General features: G+C 39.3%; 1 protein-coding gene across 1 annotated transcript in view; it reads right to left on the reverse strand.

Moving 5' to 3' along the window:
* The window catches only part of rnf220a (ring finger protein 220a), a 512,316-nt gene that overhangs the window by 152,208 nt on the left and 339,416 nt on the right, over nucleotides 1-20,692 (reverse strand). The window contains exon 4 of the mRNA XM_087990559.1: nucleotides 15,146-15,191. Coding sequence (XP_087846685.1) covers nucleotides 15,146-15,191 — 46 coding nt within the window. The remainder of the gene's footprint in view (nucleotides 1-15,145; nucleotides 15,192-20,692) is intronic.

The following is a 20,692-nucleotide window of genomic DNA, read 5'->3' on the forward strand; positions in this document are numbered from 1 at the left end:
CTTGTGTCAATGTACATTTTACCTGCCACAGCTTTTAACCCTTGGTCACGGTGCCTTCTATGTTTTGGGTCGTTCAGATAACAGCACCATGTCTAGCCAAAAACAAAAATGTTGCCCCACTGGACATCCCCTTCACCACCTTTGAGGAAGAGTACATGGATGCTTCAGTGGAAGAACCATCAAAGGTGCTTCCTGCATCGTCTGCCTCCTCAGATACTGACACTCCAGCAACACCATGAGAACCCTGCTACTTCAGGCAAAGTGCAAAAAGACAAAGTAAGGCAAGTATGCTCTGAGCATCCACATAGGCACTGAGTGAACCCTAAGAGAGCAAGCATTCAGCCCTAAGATGCTCCCTGGTCCAATCTATGAGCAGGGTGCTTGTCCCTACACACAAAGTCTCCTTCAACAACATTTCAATGATAGTTGCAAGAGTGCTTCATAGTGCAGCAATAAAGAGCAATAGCGTTGGACTGTGCATTGGATATATAGCATGATGATGCGTGGAGACTGGCATTTGTCAGGTGTCAGCCTCTGTGGATGTAAGGTATGTGCAGCTATTGCCTGGGAGCATGTCCTGAGACACTGGGGCCAGATGTCCAAGATGGCATTCAGAGGATCAACAGCGAGCTGGAGTCACCCGTTATCCGCTCTGACTTTCAGAATTCTCGACATCCAGTTTTCCTCACGTCAGTGGTAGGATAGGAGGCTGCAATTCAATGAGGCAAGGTGTGCAGTTAACAAGGCTTACAACAAGCAAAGGACAACAAACAAACAAAAAATGTAGGCAATTTGCTGCTGCCTAGTGAGAAACGCATCTCGACACCCAAAACTCTGTTGGAGAATGCAGCTGATTGCTGCTAGTGTGGAGGAAGGCCTTGATGGATTTCTCTGTAGTTTCCCAGATTTCTCCCCCTAGTCCACATCATTTAGGGCCTACCCTGATTCTGCCCATCGTGTTAAGTGTCTTACGAGAGGGAGAGAAAATACTTTCATTTTACTCAAATACATGCTCTGGTAATAAAAGTTGGATCTTAAGGGAAATCTCCCAACCACTTTAAATTAATGAAAAAGATGGTGGGCTGTGCTGCTCTCACCAGCTGAAAGACAGGAAGAACATTTAATGAAGTGGGGTGGTGCTGTACTAGGACCTCACTTCCTTCCTGCCTCCAACAGAAAGAGATATTAGGTGCAAAGCTTTATGGTTGACCAACCATCTCCACTGCCAAATGAGGCCCATAAATAGCGCATTAAGGACACCATGCAGCCTGCATGATAGATCAAACTGTGCGAGGTGGTTGTCACCTCAGGGGTGGAGGATGTCTCTCAATCAAAGGCAAAGAGTTTCTAATTGAGGGACTGGATATTGGGAAGGAGCAGACCTAATGAGAGTCACACCTTGTCTGTGCTTCTGACATCCCTGTCCCACTCACCCTGTCAACACTACCTTGTGAAATCCGTTCCCCACTCTACTTACCTATGGCTTAGAATCTTCAAAACACTGGGACTCGGGCAGAGAAGTTGTGGCTGTGGTGACAAGCCTCCTTGTTTGTCCCAGTGGCTTTTTTATAGCTCCCAGTACTTGCTGCATTGTCAGCTGATGGCAGTGTCCGCAGGGAAAAGTTTTCCTTGTCTTGTGATCACATGTGTATCCCATGCATGTTGCCGGCACTTTATACTTTAATTTGAGTCAAGCAAGAATCAGGAAAAGCAAGAGAAAAAGTGGTAACCTGTCTGTTCTGCCATCAGGAACGATGGCACCTCAGTTATATTTTCACAGAATGCAATTGCATATCAAATAGATATAGCCACCAGAAATACAACACGGAGATGTTTTAAATGCACATTTAATTGTAACTGTCTAAATTTAAATTATTGAAGGAAAAATCAAAATGCTATCAAAATGTTATCTCAGCTTTTCACTAGCTCACCAGCATTATACATTCTTGATATCATGAGCTGAAATTTAAAGTGGTTCATACTGTTACTGATAAAAATTAAGAGGACACGTTCTGATATCCTTAACCATACTTTGACATGAATTAGAGTCGAATAGTGTGGTACTGGAAAAGCACAGTGGCATCCGAGGCGCAGGAGAATCGATGTTTCAGGCATAAGCCCTTCATTCCTTTGGTTCTGTTTCTCCTTGGATGCTGTCTGACCTGCTGTGCTTTTCCAGCATCACATTCTCGACACTGGTCTACAGCATCAGCAGTTCTCACTTTCTCCCTGTGACATGAATTAGTAGGCCTTCAATTTTGCCTCTGACTGCTTGATTTTTTCATTCTTTCTTGGGACAAGAGTGTCATGAACTAGGCCAGCATTTATTACCCATCTTTACAGTGGGTAATAAATGGCAGCATGGTGGCTCAGTGGTTAGCACTGCTGCCTCACAGCACCAGGGACCCAGGTTCAATTCTATGCTCGGGCGGCTGTCTGTGTCGAGTTTGCACCTTCTCCCCTTGTCTGCATGGGTTTCCTCTGGGTGCACCGGTTTCTTTCCACAGTCCAAAGATGTGCAGGTCAGGTGAATTGGCCATGCTAAATTACCCATAGTGTTCGGTGCATTAGTCAGAGGGAAATGGGTCTGGGTGGGTTACTCTTTGGACAGTCGGTGTGGACTTGTTGGGCCGAAGGACCTGTTTCCACACTGTAGGGAATCTAATCTTAATTGCCCTTGAGAAGATGGTGATGAGCTGCCTTCTTGAACCCCTAAAATTCTTATAATGTAGGTACAGCCCAATGCTATTAGGAAGAGAGTTCCAGGAGTTTGCTCCAGTAACAGTGAAGGAATGGCAATTATAGTTCCAAGTCAGGATGATGTATGGCTTGGAAAGGAGTTTGTAGATGGTGATGTTCTCATGCATCTGCTGCCCTGGTCCTTCTAGATGGTAGGGGCCGCAGGTTTGGAAGATGCTGCTGAAGGAGCTATGATGAGTTGCTGCAGTACATTTGGTTGATGCTACACCCTGCTGCCACTGTGTGTCAGTGGTAGAGGGAGTGACTGTTGAAGGTGGTGAATAGGAGAATGGGATGCCAAACAACTCGGCGATTTTGGCCTGGATGGTGTCACAGTTTTTGGTTGTTGGATACACAAAGCCAAGTAAAGATTATGCTATCATGCTTCTGACTTGTGCCTTATAGCTGATGAGCAGGCAATGTAAAGACAAAAGGGAAGTTATTTACCATCGAATTCCAAGCCTTTGACTTGCTCTTGAAGCCAGAGTATTATTTTGGTTGGTACAGTTCAGTTTCTGACCAATGATAATTCCGCCCCACCCCCACCCCCCTTCCCTCCAAGAATGTTATATTGAGGGATTTAGCATCAGTAATGCCAGGAATTGGTTGAGGGAAGCAACAAAAGGTCGGATTGATGAACAGTACTGTGTAGATACATAGAAATAGAGTTGAAGGCATCCTCTTTTTAAATTCAATGTAATAATAATTTTAGGGTAACCAACTCTTCTGTAGTTAGCAGATTACAATCTTCTAATTTCCATGTCTTCCATATCAAGTACTGTGTCTGTAAATCATGACATATATCTTTTATCTTCTGGAAGCAGAAAAATTGGAAGTGCAACAATCCCAGCATCCATGGAGCTGGTGAAAGCTCTCTATCAAAACTATAGCCAAGATTACACGATATATGTGCTTCAGCTCAAAACTAGGAACACCTGACACAGCACCAAAACAGCTGACAATTCAAAAATAGTCCTGAGTTTAGATCCATGATATTTAGCTACAGTAAAAAAAATACAGGTCTGTCACAGAATCAGCTACAGATTTACAGTACCCACTGCTTTTAGAACTATTGCATAGTAGAACATTATGGCAAAAAAAGGGGAATTTTCAATTACTTTTGTGTGAAAATTAGAATCATTTTTCCTCTTAAGGTGCCTAACTGGTGCAAATTCGCCCCATGCATACTTGTGAGTGAACTGTCTGTGGTTTTCCTAACATATTGCGCTTGAATGAGCTGGATATGCATTTGATTGTTTACATCAGGACCTTTTGGCTGCTACTCCTGCTGAAGAGACTCAAAGTAAATTATCATAGAAATATTCAAAATGCAAAATCTGTCACTAACTTTGGAGAAACTAGTCACTTTGCTCAACAAAGAGGTTACAAGTTGAGGGTGTCTGATGAGCAGAAAATTGAAAAAGCCCCTCCCACCCTATCAGCTGGAATACTGATTTCCAATTTTAGACTTTGCATGGAAAATTCACACCATATGTGAAAGTTGTTCAATGGTCATAAATGCCACAACTAGCCAAGGTCCCCTTCCTGATTGATATCTATTTCACCCCTGCTGAAAACTGCACTTGTGAGATTTTGAGGATGGTCAGTTGTGCTTAGTAATCATATTCTCCACAGTTAAACAGGCTCACAATGCTTCTTGCCACCAATGTCCAAATGTGATGAAAATGTCAGTCAGATAAGCTGCACTGGAGGCTGGCTGGACTGTAACATCAATCAGTAATTTGGGCCGATGTTTGAAAAATAAATTTTAAAAATGCAATTTTATTCAAAAATCAGAAGTTATCAAGAGAACCCTCTATTATCATCATTACAGCATGTGAATGGAAAGAGGATGTTAAAAGCATTTTGATGGAAATATTCGTAATGATACAGCACCGTGCTAAAGCAAAGGGCAATTCCTTTTGCAGTGTTTTTCAGTATGTTACCAGAATACACAATGCTTTGATATGTTTCTGCTACACTGGTCTCTACAGCAAGCACAAAATCAAAGGGCCCCTGCGACTCATTCACCTGTCCTCTCCCTCCTTTATTTCATTCTGTGTTTGAAGAAAGGATGGTGTGCAGGTCAGCAGTTGTGCTGAGAGATTGAAAAACGATAAAAGCGAAGAAAAATTAATCAAAAAAATAATTTGCCCAGCATGATTAAAAAACATAACTTTTACACAACCGGCTTGCTCAGCACAAGTGACATTTGCAAGAGGGAAAAGTATCTTCAAAAGGTAAGAGCTTAAAAATAATAATTCATGGCTTTTCAACCTTTTACATGATGTTCCCCCACCAGCTAATTTTAGGTTTAATGGCAGCAAGGCAATTAATCTTTGTAAGCCTGGTGGCTCCAACACCTCTGACTTCAAGACAGCTCCTTTTTAGAGGGAAGCATTAGACATTTTTCCCTTGCTATTTTCTATGCTGCAAATTAATCTTCATCGTACATCTCCAAAATGAATTGAAATTGCTTGCACATTGTAAATATTGTTTCCCTACGTGTGCAGGATCATGTGTCATAAAGTGAATGGAAGTGCATTTCCCTCTGACATTTTGTTAACTGAATTCCCTTTAAGGCAGCTATTTGAGACTATTAAGTGCTATCCCCTCATTTACAGACGGCTGAAAGAAGAAATCTGGGAGTCTTTCTCTCCAACTCTTTTCCTGTATAGGCTTGACCAGCTTTAGAATGAATTTGTTTTTAAAAAAATCAGCTGCATGAAGGGTAATTTCCCCATTTATTTTATTTTTATTTTCTTTGTTTGGATAAATACTTCTGCTTTCAAACCAATTACTATTTAAAACTTATGTGCCAAATTGTCTGGCACTAGAAACTGTATTTCAATTTGTCATTGATTCACATGATTGGTGAATAGATGCCAGGTTAAGGATCCGATTACATCGCCACAGCACTGTACTCAGCACTGCACCACTGTGGAATGTCTGATTGTTCTAATTTGTGGAATGAGAAATTGCTGCAGTGTGAAATGATGAGTAAGTGAGAGCAGGCTTTTGTTTTGTTGGGAGGGGATAGGTGCACGAAGAGTTAATGTATTGTAGCCACAAGGACCTGGTTTGAATCAAGTGTGGAAGAAGCTGACTGAGAAGACCTGGAATATTATATCATTTGGCTTTAATTTTGCTCTCCATGACAAGTGAGGATTTTCTCAAAACAGATTGCAATGATGCTAGTAAATTAATTTTATTAAATGTAACTTTTACATGCTATTTGTAGTATGACTGCAGGGCTTTAATTCCTTCTTTCTTTAAATCCAACTCTTCCTGTCACTAATTCAGCAACAAGGACATGGAAGGAAATGAGTAATTCAGAATCTCGGAATAGAGATACTTTGTTAAAACATTGATCGGAAATATTGTACTCAACATGAGTTGCACTCCAATTGATGGGAAAGGTAGCCAATGATATGAAAAGACGCAGATTATAAAACAGGAATTCTGGTCTTCCCAACATTTTTCCTTAGAGATCTCTACTAAAAGCACCCTAAATTCCTGACAGAAAACCCAGTACTAATATCAATTTCAGCCATCTATCCAGTCTTACCAATATGAGATCAAACACATTTGCAGGCCTGAATCTCAATCTTGTTTGTTGGTAATAAGTCTGGTCCAGCCTCAGAACATTGTCAGATAAGGTGATAGAGTTTTGGCTAGAGAATAGTGTTTGAGACTGGAACTGAAAACAGTGGCTTCAGTCTTCCAAATACTTGGTTGTGGGAAATTTTGCACATCTAATACTGGATTGTGGACAAGAACTCCAACACTTTAAAGGTAGTGGATGAATCAAACAGGTAGAGCTGGGTGTCATCTTGAAGCTGTGGTTTTGGCTCATTTAGTTGACAGGCACCATGTAAATGAGCAATAGGGAGATGTCAAGAGTAAACCAAGAGGTTCCTGCAGACACAGGAAGAGGAGTAACTGCTAGTGATTTTCTGGCTTCTACTGAACAAATCAAGTTAGTGTGAGCCCACTCAGCGAGCTGATGGTGGACGACCATTGGAGAAAAATGCTGTAGTCAATTATGTCAAAAGGCCACAGATTTTAAAAGAGAGACATGAAGGGAAGGTATATTTTTGTCAGAATCACAAAGAATTGATTACCTTGGAGAGGACATAAGGAAAACAGAGGAAAAATTAGGTACGACAAAACCACACCATATCTAGTCAGTACATAAAAGGAGGTGATTATCCAAACTGAAGCATAGTCATAACTTTTTTTTAGAAAAAGCTACTAATAGACTACAAAATTCTTTTGCCACTTACTGTGAAGAATCTCAATTCTCGAATTTTCCCATTTTCAGATTTTGTTGAGTGAGATTCACAGGGTCCAGTCTATCATGGCCTGCAGCAATTTTTCTCACATAATCTTCTATTCTTCACCTTACTAATTATATAACCAAGCTCTTTGGCTCCCTTCTCATTTAGTTGCAAAGCAAGAAAGAAAGAGATGCTCACCACTACCAGGACCTCTGCATACATGCCACAGGCACCATACTTAAAGCTCAGCTACATTTCACTCATTTCAAACACAGAGCCAGGAACTGCACCTCTGACTGTGATGCTCTACCATTGTCACTCAAGAAATGCCCAGAAAGCAGGTTATTTTCCCACTTTGTGGACAGGGGCCACTAGGTTCTGGTGGATGGGGTGGTGAAAAGGAGGGAATTCCTTTATCTTGCTGACTGTTGTAGGAGGTCATGCCATAAGACACAGGCACCTGGACTAAGATAGCGCCATGCATCAGTGCCCGAACTCATAAGTATCACAGGAGAAAAGTCAATAAGTTTCTGTACTGTGCAAAGGAGAGGACCACCATTTTACCTTGGCCACCTCACAGTCACAGGACTCCCATTCACTCTGTTCCAGTACAGATGCATCTCACCAAAATTCATTGGACTACAACTCTCACTGTTGCATGCATCACATCCACTAAACAGCTCTAACCCACCACATATTCCAGGCTACTAATCCTTCCTGTCCTCTGCACTTCCCATTCACTCTATGAAGCTACCTCACCATAGTTCCTGTCCTGCATCGCCAGTAAATTCTCTTGCATTTACTTTCATCATACTAAATCCCTTCTTTTGTCTCAATGCTGCAAAAATTGGTCCACATACCAGAACGATGCCTCCGCAGCATCCTAACTAATACATCTCTAATCCTCAGGCTGGTTGCATTTTATCTTCAGGACTCGTCATGGCCTAGTTTCCAGACTCCAAGAACATGGACATTCAGACTCTGTTAGGACCAAATACCTGACAGACCTTTGCCAACCTCTTAGACTAGATTTGGATGAAGCATTTGACTGACTGGCGACATTTCCTGATTTACTGTAATCCCACATGACTCCATTATGCCTTTCAGACAGGACCGTTTGGTTTAAGACAATGCAGTGCATTTCTTCTATCTTCTGCCGGAAATGCAACATTGTTGTAGCACGGTGCCAAACAGCGACAAGACCCCCTTTTACTGTTCAGTGCACTGCACTTTGACAAGCTGCCTGCCTTTCCCTCTGCACTAAAAGCCATGCAAGCCACAGAGGCTGGCAGCATCCAAGTAAGCAATAATGTAAGTGACCAATAAGAAATCAAGCAGAGAGCTAAAAGATGCTTCCAAGTCGATGCAGGAGATGAGTGTTCATCCCTGTACAGAAAGCCACCTGGCAGAAACACGCATGTCCTGGGTGTCCCTGAGCTCCAAAGCGAAGTCCTGAAGGGCTAAAGTAGTGTCAGAATTGGACCAAAAGCAGGCATGACACTGCTGAGGCTGGTGGCTTTGCCTATGCTGCATTGCTAGGATAAAGGAAAGAGCAGGAGAATGGAGCAGGCAGAGATGTTGTGGTGAATAGACAGTTCGATGCAAGCTTGGACAATCAAGCAGTGCGCTGCAGCCACCAGGTACATTCCCTGATTTACAAGTCTCTAATTTGCACATTCCAGTTTCTTGAAAAAAGAAAAAAGTGTAAATGTTATAGAAGTGAGGAAGGTTGGGTTAATAATGTGCTGTAAATACATAGAAATAAGGTAGTCACCATTCATTAGAGAAATTCTGAAGCTGCTATTTAAATATTAAAGAGGAAGATTTGGAAATGCTCCCTCAGTATCAAGCTCCTGATCTTTATCTTCCGAACTTTCTTGTCACCGCCCACACTCTCCTCTATCCATTGTTCCTGATGATTTAAGAATCTGATTACTGTGGAAAACCATTCACTAACAAGGGGCACATTTCAATCTTTTAATCAAATCCCAAGCACACATCAGTATTTGTATGGGAAACAAGAAAAATATCCCACTAAAGAATTCCACACCAAATCGAATCTCAGCCCATCCCTAGTTAAGTCAAGGTAGCCAGCTAAGCTGAAATCTGAACAGAACAAATTCAGATGTTTAGAAACTGCTGAGGTATGTCACAAATCTTAGACTACTGGTCTTGTCCAAGGCAAAAACAAATCTTTGCAATGGACTTTGTGGACACATATCCAAAATTAAAACTACCAAACTGAAACTACTTAAACACAAAATATTCCAGGTAAATACATATTTAATCCAAGCATTGAAATTTAATCTGACAAATGTCAATCCTTTCAAGTTCACTGTACAGTATTCCTAATTTCAACATAACATGTAGAACTGTGCTGTGCTCGCAATGAGCTTTAATTTATAATATATAAATTGGCATCAACTATATTCTGTATGCTATCATTTAACCATTACATCTCTCCCTGGCAACTATAACTCCTCAATTCTTATACTCTTTCTGTTTTTTTTATTCCTTATCCTAACTACAAGAAGAGATCATCGATAAACCTCCTACCAGAGCTGATTCCCTATGGGAAAGAAGCAAAGCCATAAGAGTATCAATGAGAAAGTATAAGGTTCAACATTCAATATTAACTTCAATTGCTCGTCTTTTAGAAAAAATCAAATGCTACAGTACAAAAGCAGAAAGTTCCTTGCATCATGTCTGTGCTGGTTCTCTGAAAGATGTACGAATTAGTTAGAAAATATTTGTCTTTTTCAAGTACCTTCCCTTTCTTTTTCACTAAAAGCTAGCAAACATACTCTGAAGGTCTACACTGCGTCATTCCTATTGAAAGCTGTGTGTGTTAGTTGTTCATCGGGCCATTATTGTAATTTGTCTTTCTTCTCTCTTTCTCTAGATGTGTTAGATAATGTTGGATAGTGCCCACTGCATCTAACCAGATCAGAACTTAACAACACATGTTCTCTCGCCCATGTAGACACCAGTGCAGATGCATGCAGCCTCAAAGTTACAGGGGCATCTATAGGGTAATGCACCAGGTAAGGTAGACAACATGAACAATGCAGCTTTTGGTGGCATGAGAAGGGGAAAAATTTCCTGTACTCAATGTTATGCAAGGTGCCACCAATACATCCTAACCTCTCTCCTATTTGCCAAGAGGTCTTTCCTGCATTTGACTACCGTATTCTGCAACTCAGAGGGTCAATTGAAACTGGATTACCAAAATGACGACATACTTCCAGAGGTACAACAGGGCTGGCAATTCACTGCTATCATTAAAACAACATTAAGGCTTATGTTCTCATTTTATACTGCTGACAGTCTGTGAGGTTGTCAATATGAATGTCTTGGTCATCTTCTAAAGATTGCCTTTCAATTTGTTGGCTGTTCAATTTGTTGATGTATTTTTGTATGTTTGGATGGGTTTCTATGCTGCCAGCATTGCAATGTTCTTCTAACTTGTTGATGACCTGGGACTTGTCCCAGTAAGTAACTTGGATTTGAAACCAGATTTTCTACTTATACTTGCCCAATGTCCTTTGGTTCCACATGCATTGTAATACAAGAAACTGCTATGCAACTTCTGTGTGCCAACCTAGTTCTATGAAAGGACTTGCTGATGATAGAAATAGCATTTCATTACTCCACAGCGTGTAATCGATGTTGATCCACCACTATGGTTTCAGTTGACTATAACCTTCCAAAAAGGGATCAACTGTATGGCCCTTTTTCTTGTCCAGAAGATCTTTATGGAAAGCATTGATCAAAGTAGTGGTGATTAGTGATATTTATTAACATTTCTGCAAGTTCTTTTTCAGATAAATCATATTCATGTCCTTTTCTGTAGTATCTGATGACTAAGTTTCTATCTGTAAGACATGTATCGGAGTCTATGAATTTGGAAGTTGGTTTGTACATTTAGCCGTTCATCAAGTATTCTTCAGATCTTCATTCGATGTTTTAAAAATTGCCCTCAGAAAAACTGGATACATTTATTTGGCAAAGCTACTCCTGACTAATGGCAAATAATATTTGAAGAGATCACTAATCAGAATCAATTATGGCTAGACCTATGAAGTAAATCTGCATATGTTGCTTAAATAGCTGTATCTCAGTGAAAATATCACTTGCTGCCCAATCCATAATCAAGTATTTGCCTTCAATTTCTTGTTGCAGGCCTCTGTGACATTTTGTTATGTTGAAGTATAGTGAGGGATTTTTTTCCCTTTCTTTCACTTGATTCCACCCTTTTATTGTTCCTTATTTTGTTTCTACTTTATTTTTCATGATTGTGACCTCTTTAAGACATTTTGCTGAGTCTGAGTCTGTCTCTGTAAAAGGCCTGCAATTGCAAGTTTCAGCCACTAGAAACAGTTAGGGTGCAATGACATCATTCCAGCTCTCGCACCAAATTGAAGACAAAATGGGAGAAACAACTTACTACTGCACACAGGTAAGCTGCTCTTGGTTAGAAAATCACCTATTCATGTTTAAAAGGTTTTTTTTGTTTTGAACAGCAAAGTTGTATATTTAACCTGACAGTATCCTTTCAATGTCAGTTTTATTACTGCAGGAAGCTTTTCAGCTACAGGTTTTAATTTTAGCTCTGTAAGAAGCCTTTTGACAACTGAATCTTAACTTCTTGGAAGTGTTTAAATTTCACTTTATACTTTTTTAAAGGAAATGGTGGGCTTCTGGATTGATAGGTCTTGAAGTTTAAGAAGAAAGAAGGTAAGTATGCCTCCTGACCATTCAAGTAGAAGATTAGACTCATGTGGTCTTATTGTGGTTGGTCATCCAAATGCTTTAAGATACAAGATTGCTTAACCTTCAGTGAAGCTTCTTTCACAAGCAGTATTGGTGATTACAACAGTTTTTTTTTAAGATTAGATTGCTTACAGTGTGGAAACAGGCCCTTCAGCCCAACAAGCCCACACCGACCCTCCGAAGAGGAACCCACCCAGACCCATTCCCCTACATTTAACCCTTCACCTAATACTACAGGCAATTTAGCATGGCCAATTCACCTAACCTGCACATCTTTAGACTGTGGGAGGAAACCGGAGCATCCGGAGGAAACCCACACAGACACGGGGAGAATGTGCAAACTCCACACAGACAGTTGCCCGAGGCGGGAATTGAACCCGGATCTCTGGCGCTGTGAGGCAGCAGTGCTAACCACTGTGCCACCATGCCAAGGTGGTAGCTGATATACTAAGGATCTGCCACTTTCACCCTGTGATATATATGTTGGCTCCTTTAGCATATGGACAAGAAATGGATCATGTCGTACTGAAGAATTCAATGATCCTTTGTTGCAGTGTCTAGTAACCATATATGTACACAACAATCACAGGCACTTGTGTGTCAGAGCTTGCGCAGATCAATTCAAATGTATTGCAACAGGCTTCAGCATGTCATGCTGCAAGAGTACAGAACTCAGCAAGATGGAAACTACAATTTTTATGGCTTTTTTTGTTAATCAACCTATTAAGAGATGTTATAACACACCTCCAGGGCAGCTGTTAACTTGGACCCAGACTTTCTGGGCCTGAAGTAGGACACCATCATAACAGCCCTTTTAAATATCGCCAACTATTTTGGTATGATTTGAACGCTCATCTGAACATTTGAATTACTAGTCCAGTGACAGTACTACGACACCAACATTTCCCTCTTTTCTAAGCAATATATCATTAGATGGCAGGCCATAATACACTGATGACATCATAACCATGTCTCTTAAAAGGTACACCATACAGCTGCTAAAAGTCGCAACACAAGACACGGAGTGAATATTGGAGTGAATGGTTTTCTCACTACAGATCCACTGAGTATTAATCACATTTTCTGCTTTTGTGCAAATCTTTAGGAACCTGTTAAAGTCCCCGGCTTTTAAATTTGCTTGTTCAATTGATCTTCGTTATTTTCAGTGGACAACTTCTACAGGGTAAGTTCTTGTCAAGCAACTATGTGTTGCTTCACGTAAATGTACATTGCCTTGGGTGCAAATGTGGCACTACTGATGGGAATTCTGATATATGATGTCCATCCTTTGAGAGGAAAGAAGCACCTGCCAAAGATGTATCAGAACTTTGAAATCAATAAAATGCTAAAGGGTGTTTAGGTTAGTGGAGATCCAGCATAAGGTCAAGGACCAGAGGACATAAAATTAAGGTGATTGACCAAAGATTTAAAGGCACTATTAGCTTGAACAATTTTACACAGTGAGTGATTAGATCTTGAAAGTATTGCCCGCAAGTGTAGAGGAGACAGATTCAATTGTGGCTTTCAAATAGAAATTGAACAATTATCTGGAAGAAAATATTGTAGGACGATGGAAAAAGCTGGAAGTAGGAGTTGCTGAGCTGCTATTGCAGAGAGCTGGTATGGACATGATGAGCTGAATGGTCACCTGTATGCTGTAACCATGTCATAATTCTACAATTTGGATACTGAGTGAGGAGAAGCAATACAAAATAAAGAAAAGCATTCTAAAATAGGTGCAGGAATGAAAGGGTGCGAGTATACGTGGGATAAATCATTGGAAGTTTATTAATGGTTAATAACACACTCAGGATCATGGGTGTGTAAATAGGGCCAAAAGAAACAATGTCACAAGAAATGCTTATAGAATACAGGTTCATCTTCAACAGCAGCATTTTGTATTATGTAGGCACCACATTTTGGAAAGAATGCTAATGCTTTTGGGAGAGTGCCAAAAATATTTATGAGCATAATTTCAAAGATGAGGGACTTCAGTTAGGAGAGAAAGTGAGGACTGCAGATGCTGGAGATCAGAGTTGAAAAGTGTGGCACTGGAAAAACACAGCAGGTCAGGCAGCATCTGAGGACATTCCTGATGAAGGGCTTATGCCCGAAACATCGACTCTCCTGCTCCTCGGATGCTGCCTGACCTGCTGTGTTTTTCCAGCACCACACTTTTCAACTTCAGGTATGTGGATAGATTGGGAAGCTGGAGCTGTTCTACTTTCAGAACAAAAGATTTTGGGGAGACTTGATAAAGATATTCAACTCCTAGTGGGACAGCGTAGTTATATAGAAACATTTCACATAGGTGGAAATTTGAATGGGAGAAGAACTAATCAAAAAATCTTTTCATTCAGTAAGTTGTCAGGAACTGGACCATGCTGTCTGGTAGTGTGATAGAGGAAGATTCACCCATGGCTTTCAAAAGGGAATTGGATATTTATCTGAAGAGAAAAAAAAGTAAGGCTGCAGAGAAAGGATGAAGACAGGAACCAGCTTAACTGCTCTTGCAGAACGCTCGCATCAATACGAAAGGCCAAATGGCCACACTGTCTGATTAAATTTTGTGCACCCAATGGTTCAAGACCTGCAGAAGCTTTTTAGTTCATTGCTATTTTAATAAACGAAGTAAAATATGTTTAAAATAGTTTATTGATACCCTTTATTAATATCTAATTCTATTCCAATTACATCGGCTTAACACAGTCACTGAGTTATAAGGAAGAAAGCCTTGATGCAAGAGGAAAGGAGGGAATGCTTGAAGAAAAGAAAATGGTCTTGTAAATTTTCCCTTTAAAAGTCCTTGACATTAATATTCTCACAGCATCAACAAATTCAGGAGAAAGATCTCTGCAATAAAGGCTACAGTAGCTGCCGAAAGTTAGTATCTGATGGTGCTGCCTTTTAACAGCTTATTCTTACAGAGGATTGACGGGAGCCCACAATATTTTCTGCTCCTTAATCCCACTCTAAGGCAGCAGAAAGTCCTTGAAGAGTGCTTGTTTAACAAGGACTTAATTCTAACTTAACTTAAAATGAGGTGCTCCAGGGACTAGACTGTTCTCATGCCAGTTAAAAGGATCTGTCCCCTAGTATCTCTTTTGAATTCTCTCAATTTCATTCAGGTTTTGTACCTTATAGCTCTGTCTTTCTTTCAGTTACTCATTTGAAATGCTACATCATTTTTTTAGTTCCTTGATCTTATTTCCTTTGTACCATGCTTATTTCTCTCATGCATGTTTTTTTTTATCTTGCCTATCTTTTCTTCGCCTTCTGGTTTATTTCCAATCTATTTTCCTCATCTCCTTCATGACTCCTGTTATTTTTAACATTAACTCAGGCTCACTTACCTTCACAGTCCCTTGGATTGTGCTGTCCTTCAACATGGAATGCTTACTGTTGAAGAAACAGGAAATAATTATTTTACTTTATTGCAGTTCATGTCTTGCCCACAGTTCCAGATAATTTTCTGCTTGAGCACAACTACAACATGCTAATGTTTTTTTATTATTTATAACCTTTTTTCTCCAAAATTTCCCTGCACAAACTGTTGCAAAGGATATTATAATTATTTACATGTACTGTGAAATAATCAAATGTGCATTTTGGCAGTTTCTGTATAACATATCACACAATAAATTGCATCTCATCGAAAGCACATCAGCTGTCCAAGTGCACACATGTCAAAGTGACATTATTTCTGCTTAGCACAAGAAAAATAAAAAAAAATAGATTTCAAGATTACCCACGGATCAAGCTGCACAACATTTTTACCCACATACCAAAACTCCAAGTTGTTTTAAATAGATTTAGGAGACAAAGTTGAGAGTTGCATTATAAAGGTCAGTTATCACATTGATTTAGAGGTCTGGGCAATATTACTTTGAGTCATTTGATAGCGCATTAAAAGAGATAGTATCCTTTCTATTGCCACCTCTGGGATCTAACTAAAAGCGATTCAAGGAAAAATATATAATCTGCTTAACATAAATGGTTTGTGCCTGTGATTCCCACAAAGAGAATTCCTAAGCCGGAGGAGATGCAGGGAAGAAGTCAGTTGATTCTCCACATGAGGAGGACAGTTACTCTGAAAACCTCGTGGCAGGCAGTTACCGATCAGTGGCAGATTGCAATTCTTTTCACAATCAAACAAAAAAAGTTCATGTAATTCCTGAATGTTTGGATGTGCTGCTCTTCAATCAGCTAACAACTCTGCTTCTTACAATCTCTTGGTTTTGATCCTTACGTGATCACTGATAGGGCCGGTTAACTTTTCTAAATTGTTTGAATAATCAGTCAAAAACTAAATGAATAAAGTTGGATGAAGATTTTTTTTACTGCAGAATGAATATGTTACTGCATCAATAATCCATGTGCCTGCACTGATAACCTACCAACATGAATTCAAATACTGCTGCAGAGGCAGGTTTTAAATTCAGTTAATTAAATAAATCCAGAATATTAAAAAACTGGTATTAGTAATAGTGATCATCAAACCTCTAAGTTGTTATAAAAATCCATCTAGTTCACTAATTTCCTATCTGGGAAATAAAACTACCATCCTTACCTAGTCTCACTTATATGTGATTCCTGATACACAGCTACATAATGACTATATACATACTTGCCTATGAAATGAACAGCCACCAAATGGACCAAGCTGCTATTCTTGCAATGATTGAACTGGCACCAACTCAAGGATACTTAGAGGTGAGCAATAAGTATTGGCCTTACCAGCATTGCCACATGCAAGAATGAATGAAAACGTCAGTATTGTCGATCTGAAACCACCATTGCATTTCTTTACAATCTTTCACTCACCGTTTCCCCATCCATCCCCAAGCCCCCATATACACTGCACATTATTCCCACTTTATCCTTAAATGCACATCGCCTGTCATTATTGCTTATCTGCCACTCAAGTCCTATTTTCCTAGCAAATGTATGGTGGGGAAACAGCAGCTTCTCAGAGAGATCATGAAGATATCAGAAATGGTTGTTAAATATATTTTTTAAATGTACCCTAATTTCCAGAAAGTTATGAATCAAGTTGCTCCTTTCTAAAACATTTAGTTTGACACAAGTATTCCCAATGTTAAAATATTTCACTTCTGCCTCACCTTCTGGAATGCAAGGCTGAGCTGATGACTATCATGCCTCCAACATCTTCACCAAAGCCATCTGCTGGGAGGTGCATGAGGTCAACTGAATTTCCTTCCTTGTCTCTGTTGGAGACCTTGACCTATACCCAGTGATTGCACCAAATAGCATGGCCAAGTTTGAAGGATTGTCCTGTCAGGAATTAAAAGTGTAAAACAGTTTCCTCTCAATCCATGGTGCAGCCTGTTAGATAGACCTGTGGCCACACTCTACAATCATCCTTTATTATTATAGCTAATCTACTGCCAATAGAGACATTGTACAAATAACAGAAGTGATGACTGCTTTGCTCAAAGAGATTGTCATTTGGGCTAAAAGCCTGTTCAAAATACGTAATCTGGCAAAAAAAAATGAATTCAATTAATAGGCGTAAACAGTTAAAAGAATTCAGCTAATAGGCTGTGAAACAAAAGTTGTTTGGGATTTTCAATTTCCACTCATTTAAGAGAATAATGATACTCATTTATCAGGTAGTCACATATACCATTACAGTAATAATAATCACAGAATTTGTTCTGTTCTAAACTACTGTCCATTTTTGATGACTATATTCTGTGCATTACAAAGATATAACCTGCAACTTCCATATATTTTCCTTTCTCTCAATATCAACGCACTTGTAAAATACAATTCTTCCATTTTTTAAAAAAAGATATGGTGATGAGATGATTATTTTCCTCTCTTTTTCTTGGTTTCAAAGCACTACAAACCCAGGGTTTTGAGCAGGTAATCATGTGACTAGGTCCCAGACCTCCCAGGGTGTAAGAGAATGACTTCCATTTTCCACTGTATGGCAAGGACTGTCTGTCATTTAGAACTGCTATACCACAGCATAGCTGGGTGTGTGGATGTAAAAAAGGATGTGGATTGAGGTTGATATCACATGATTTTGTGCCCCATGGTGCAGTATATTGTTGATTTAGACATGGTGCTAATTTTCCTGCAGAAAATTTATGCTTTTCCACTTTTCCATCTCTCAATATTCCCATGCCACACATATACCCCCAGATAGAAAATGAAGGAGATCTCTGTGATACGCCGCCATAGTATTTGCAAGGGAACACTCAGCAGGTCATTTCTATTTCAATCTATCCCTCTTTCGCTTTGGTAAGAGTGCATGGTCTCTCTTCAGTGCCCCTTTGTGGAATAAATGAGATTAAGAATTTATAGTTTTTGGAATTATTGATGCAATCCTATGGTTTGTTATGCATATGTGCATGGTGGTACTCCATCACTGTGACTCTTACAAGGTGATCACAAAATAATGTAAGACTACAGTTGTAATACAAGCAGGTGAAAATCAACTTTACAACTTTATAGATATTCCACTAGTTTGTTTATCTCTGTGGAAAAGTATGGATGTGATTTTGCAGGAGGCTATACAGGGAGGAAAGCAGTATCAGGACTTACTGAATTATATCTTCTCAAATAAGAACTCTGTCCTTTTTACCAGCCTTTGGAGCAGGTTTCATATTTGCACCCCACTAAAAACATTCATACTATATAGAACCACGTAATCAACATTACACCAAAGAAATGCAAACAAACTACTATCAGAGTAATAATGACAAATGGACAGATGTGTGTGATAGATTGTGACAAAACATATTTGGTGCCGTTCTGGGAACATTCTTTTTTATTAGTTTTCTATAAAACAGATTACTAACCTTTAGAACATATTAATCTGTATTCTAGCCAGGAAGAATTTTCTTATTAATTACCCTGAAGTAAAACTCTTCAATTATACATTTAAATTATTGAAGTTTCAATCTAGTCCCTTATGAAATTTCCCCTTTTAGACAAGTTCAATTTGAAACAATTATACAGCTTTAGAAAATGAGTTGGAAATAAATTTTTTATTAAAGTAATTATGCAGTGGCAGATGTACATTATTCTTTTGCAAACGAAAACAGCACCGAGAAATAATGATTTCCTTTTGTCACATCAAATTTGTAACTGTTTTCTTCCCCTTCCCTCATCACACACTTAACTGTTGAATGATGTAAATGCTATAAAGTACATCTATCTACTTGAGAATGTATTGTACAAAAATTACATACTTAGAGCACCAATGCCATCAGCCTCAGGGGGGAACCAGCTTACTATAAAGGCCAGATCTTAACTGCATCCGCCTTGCAACTTTGGGAATGACTGATTATAAGACAGCAAGTATTAAAAAACATTACTAAGCGCTGGTCGCCAATAAGGGAAGACAGATCAAATCATATCTGTGCTGCAGACACTAATATCCTAGGCTGCAAACAGGGACATCAATAAATTTTTATGAGACTTTGAAAAGATCAACACAGTAGATGTGACAAAAAACAATGCTCCTGTCATGTTCAGTTTGTCCGCAGCGCTCAGCCGCAGATGCCTACGAGTATGTCAGCAGAGCGAAATTTAATTTTACAAGATTAAATCCACCTTCATTTGGCAGATGGCCGGATGCCTTGAAATAAGCATTGAAGGTGCTTCTTGAAGACATGGGTGCTAAGCTCCTCCAGGATATTTTGTTTTAAAGCAGCATGCAAACCAGGGAAACAGAAAAAAGCTTCTGATATAAGGCAAGACTAATGTAATAAATGCATTATGGAAATGGAAAGTATTATTGAGACAGAGAGACAGAAAGAAAGAAGGAGAGGGTTGCACAGATGTAAAGTGGATTTGAAATTCCTTGCCTTCCCACTGTCCAGTCATGCATCTCGCTTTTCATCATGTACATAATGCAGCCCAAATGAGTTTTTTTTTTTGTCTTCCTTATAATCCAGTTTACTGGATTTAAAAGAAATAAAATCTCAAATTCACATATTTCTCAGGCAGCATAGGAGCTACAACCTGCCAGTGACAATTTGAAGAAGTCAAAAAGAGACTAACAGGTTCACAAAAAAAAAGAGAAAGGAAAGGAAAAGTAAAAAGTGGAAAAACCAAAAAAGGCAGATTATCTCTTTTTTCTATAGAGTTGTTGTGAAACCTAGCAGACTGTTTGGTTGAATAAGAGAATAAAAAGAGAGCACTATGCTGTCTGGGAGGTGGTGTCAATTCTTCCGATAATTCATTCACAGAAAACAAAGGGACAGATTATGTTAGTTGTCAAAATGCAACTTATCACAAATATCTCTAGAAGCTTGTTATGCATTTTGTCAAATAGGGTCATTAATACTTTGTGTAAAATAGATCAAATTAAAGCAATTAAAAATGATAACTGGCTTCTTCCAGCTTTGGGGTGATAATCAATGCTCACAAATTAGCATTCAACAAAGTTAATAGTTCCTTTGAAAAAGGAAGAAAAATCCGGTTTTGAGTTTTACATATTTGTTTTCTTGGGGAAATTATTGACTTGCTTTTAGTACTGTCTTGTGAAGAAGAAATAATTAATTGAAAACCACAAATGTTCAAAGCGTAACCAATTGAATAATTGGATTTTAGACTGAAGGTTTTGCATTCAGGCATTATCCAATGTGATTCTACTTATAACACAGGAGAAGGGTGAAGAGCAGCACTTTCAATGTCTGTCTTTAAATTATTTTCGTTATTGTCCTTTTCTCAAAGGGTGAAGTGAGGCCACAGCCCAGAAACACTTGAAATCGAGCAGTATTCAAGTCCCTGGTGTATTCAACAAGCTTCAGGCTCACTTTTGTTGTATAACAATACTGCAGTGTCCCATTTCTGATGATCAATATAATTAACTTTCCAGTCAATTTTACACATTCAGAGTAAGCTGCCAGGGGATCTCTGTG

Source organism: Chiloscyllium plagiosum, unplaced genomic scaffold (assembly GCF_037043375.1).
Source record: "Chiloscyllium plagiosum isolate Xiang-an unplaced genomic scaffold, Cpla_swu_hap1 HiC_scaffold_9, whole genome shotgun sequence".
NCBI lineage: Eukaryota > Metazoa > Chordata > Chondrichthyes > Orectolobiformes > Hemiscylliidae > Chiloscyllium > Chiloscyllium plagiosum.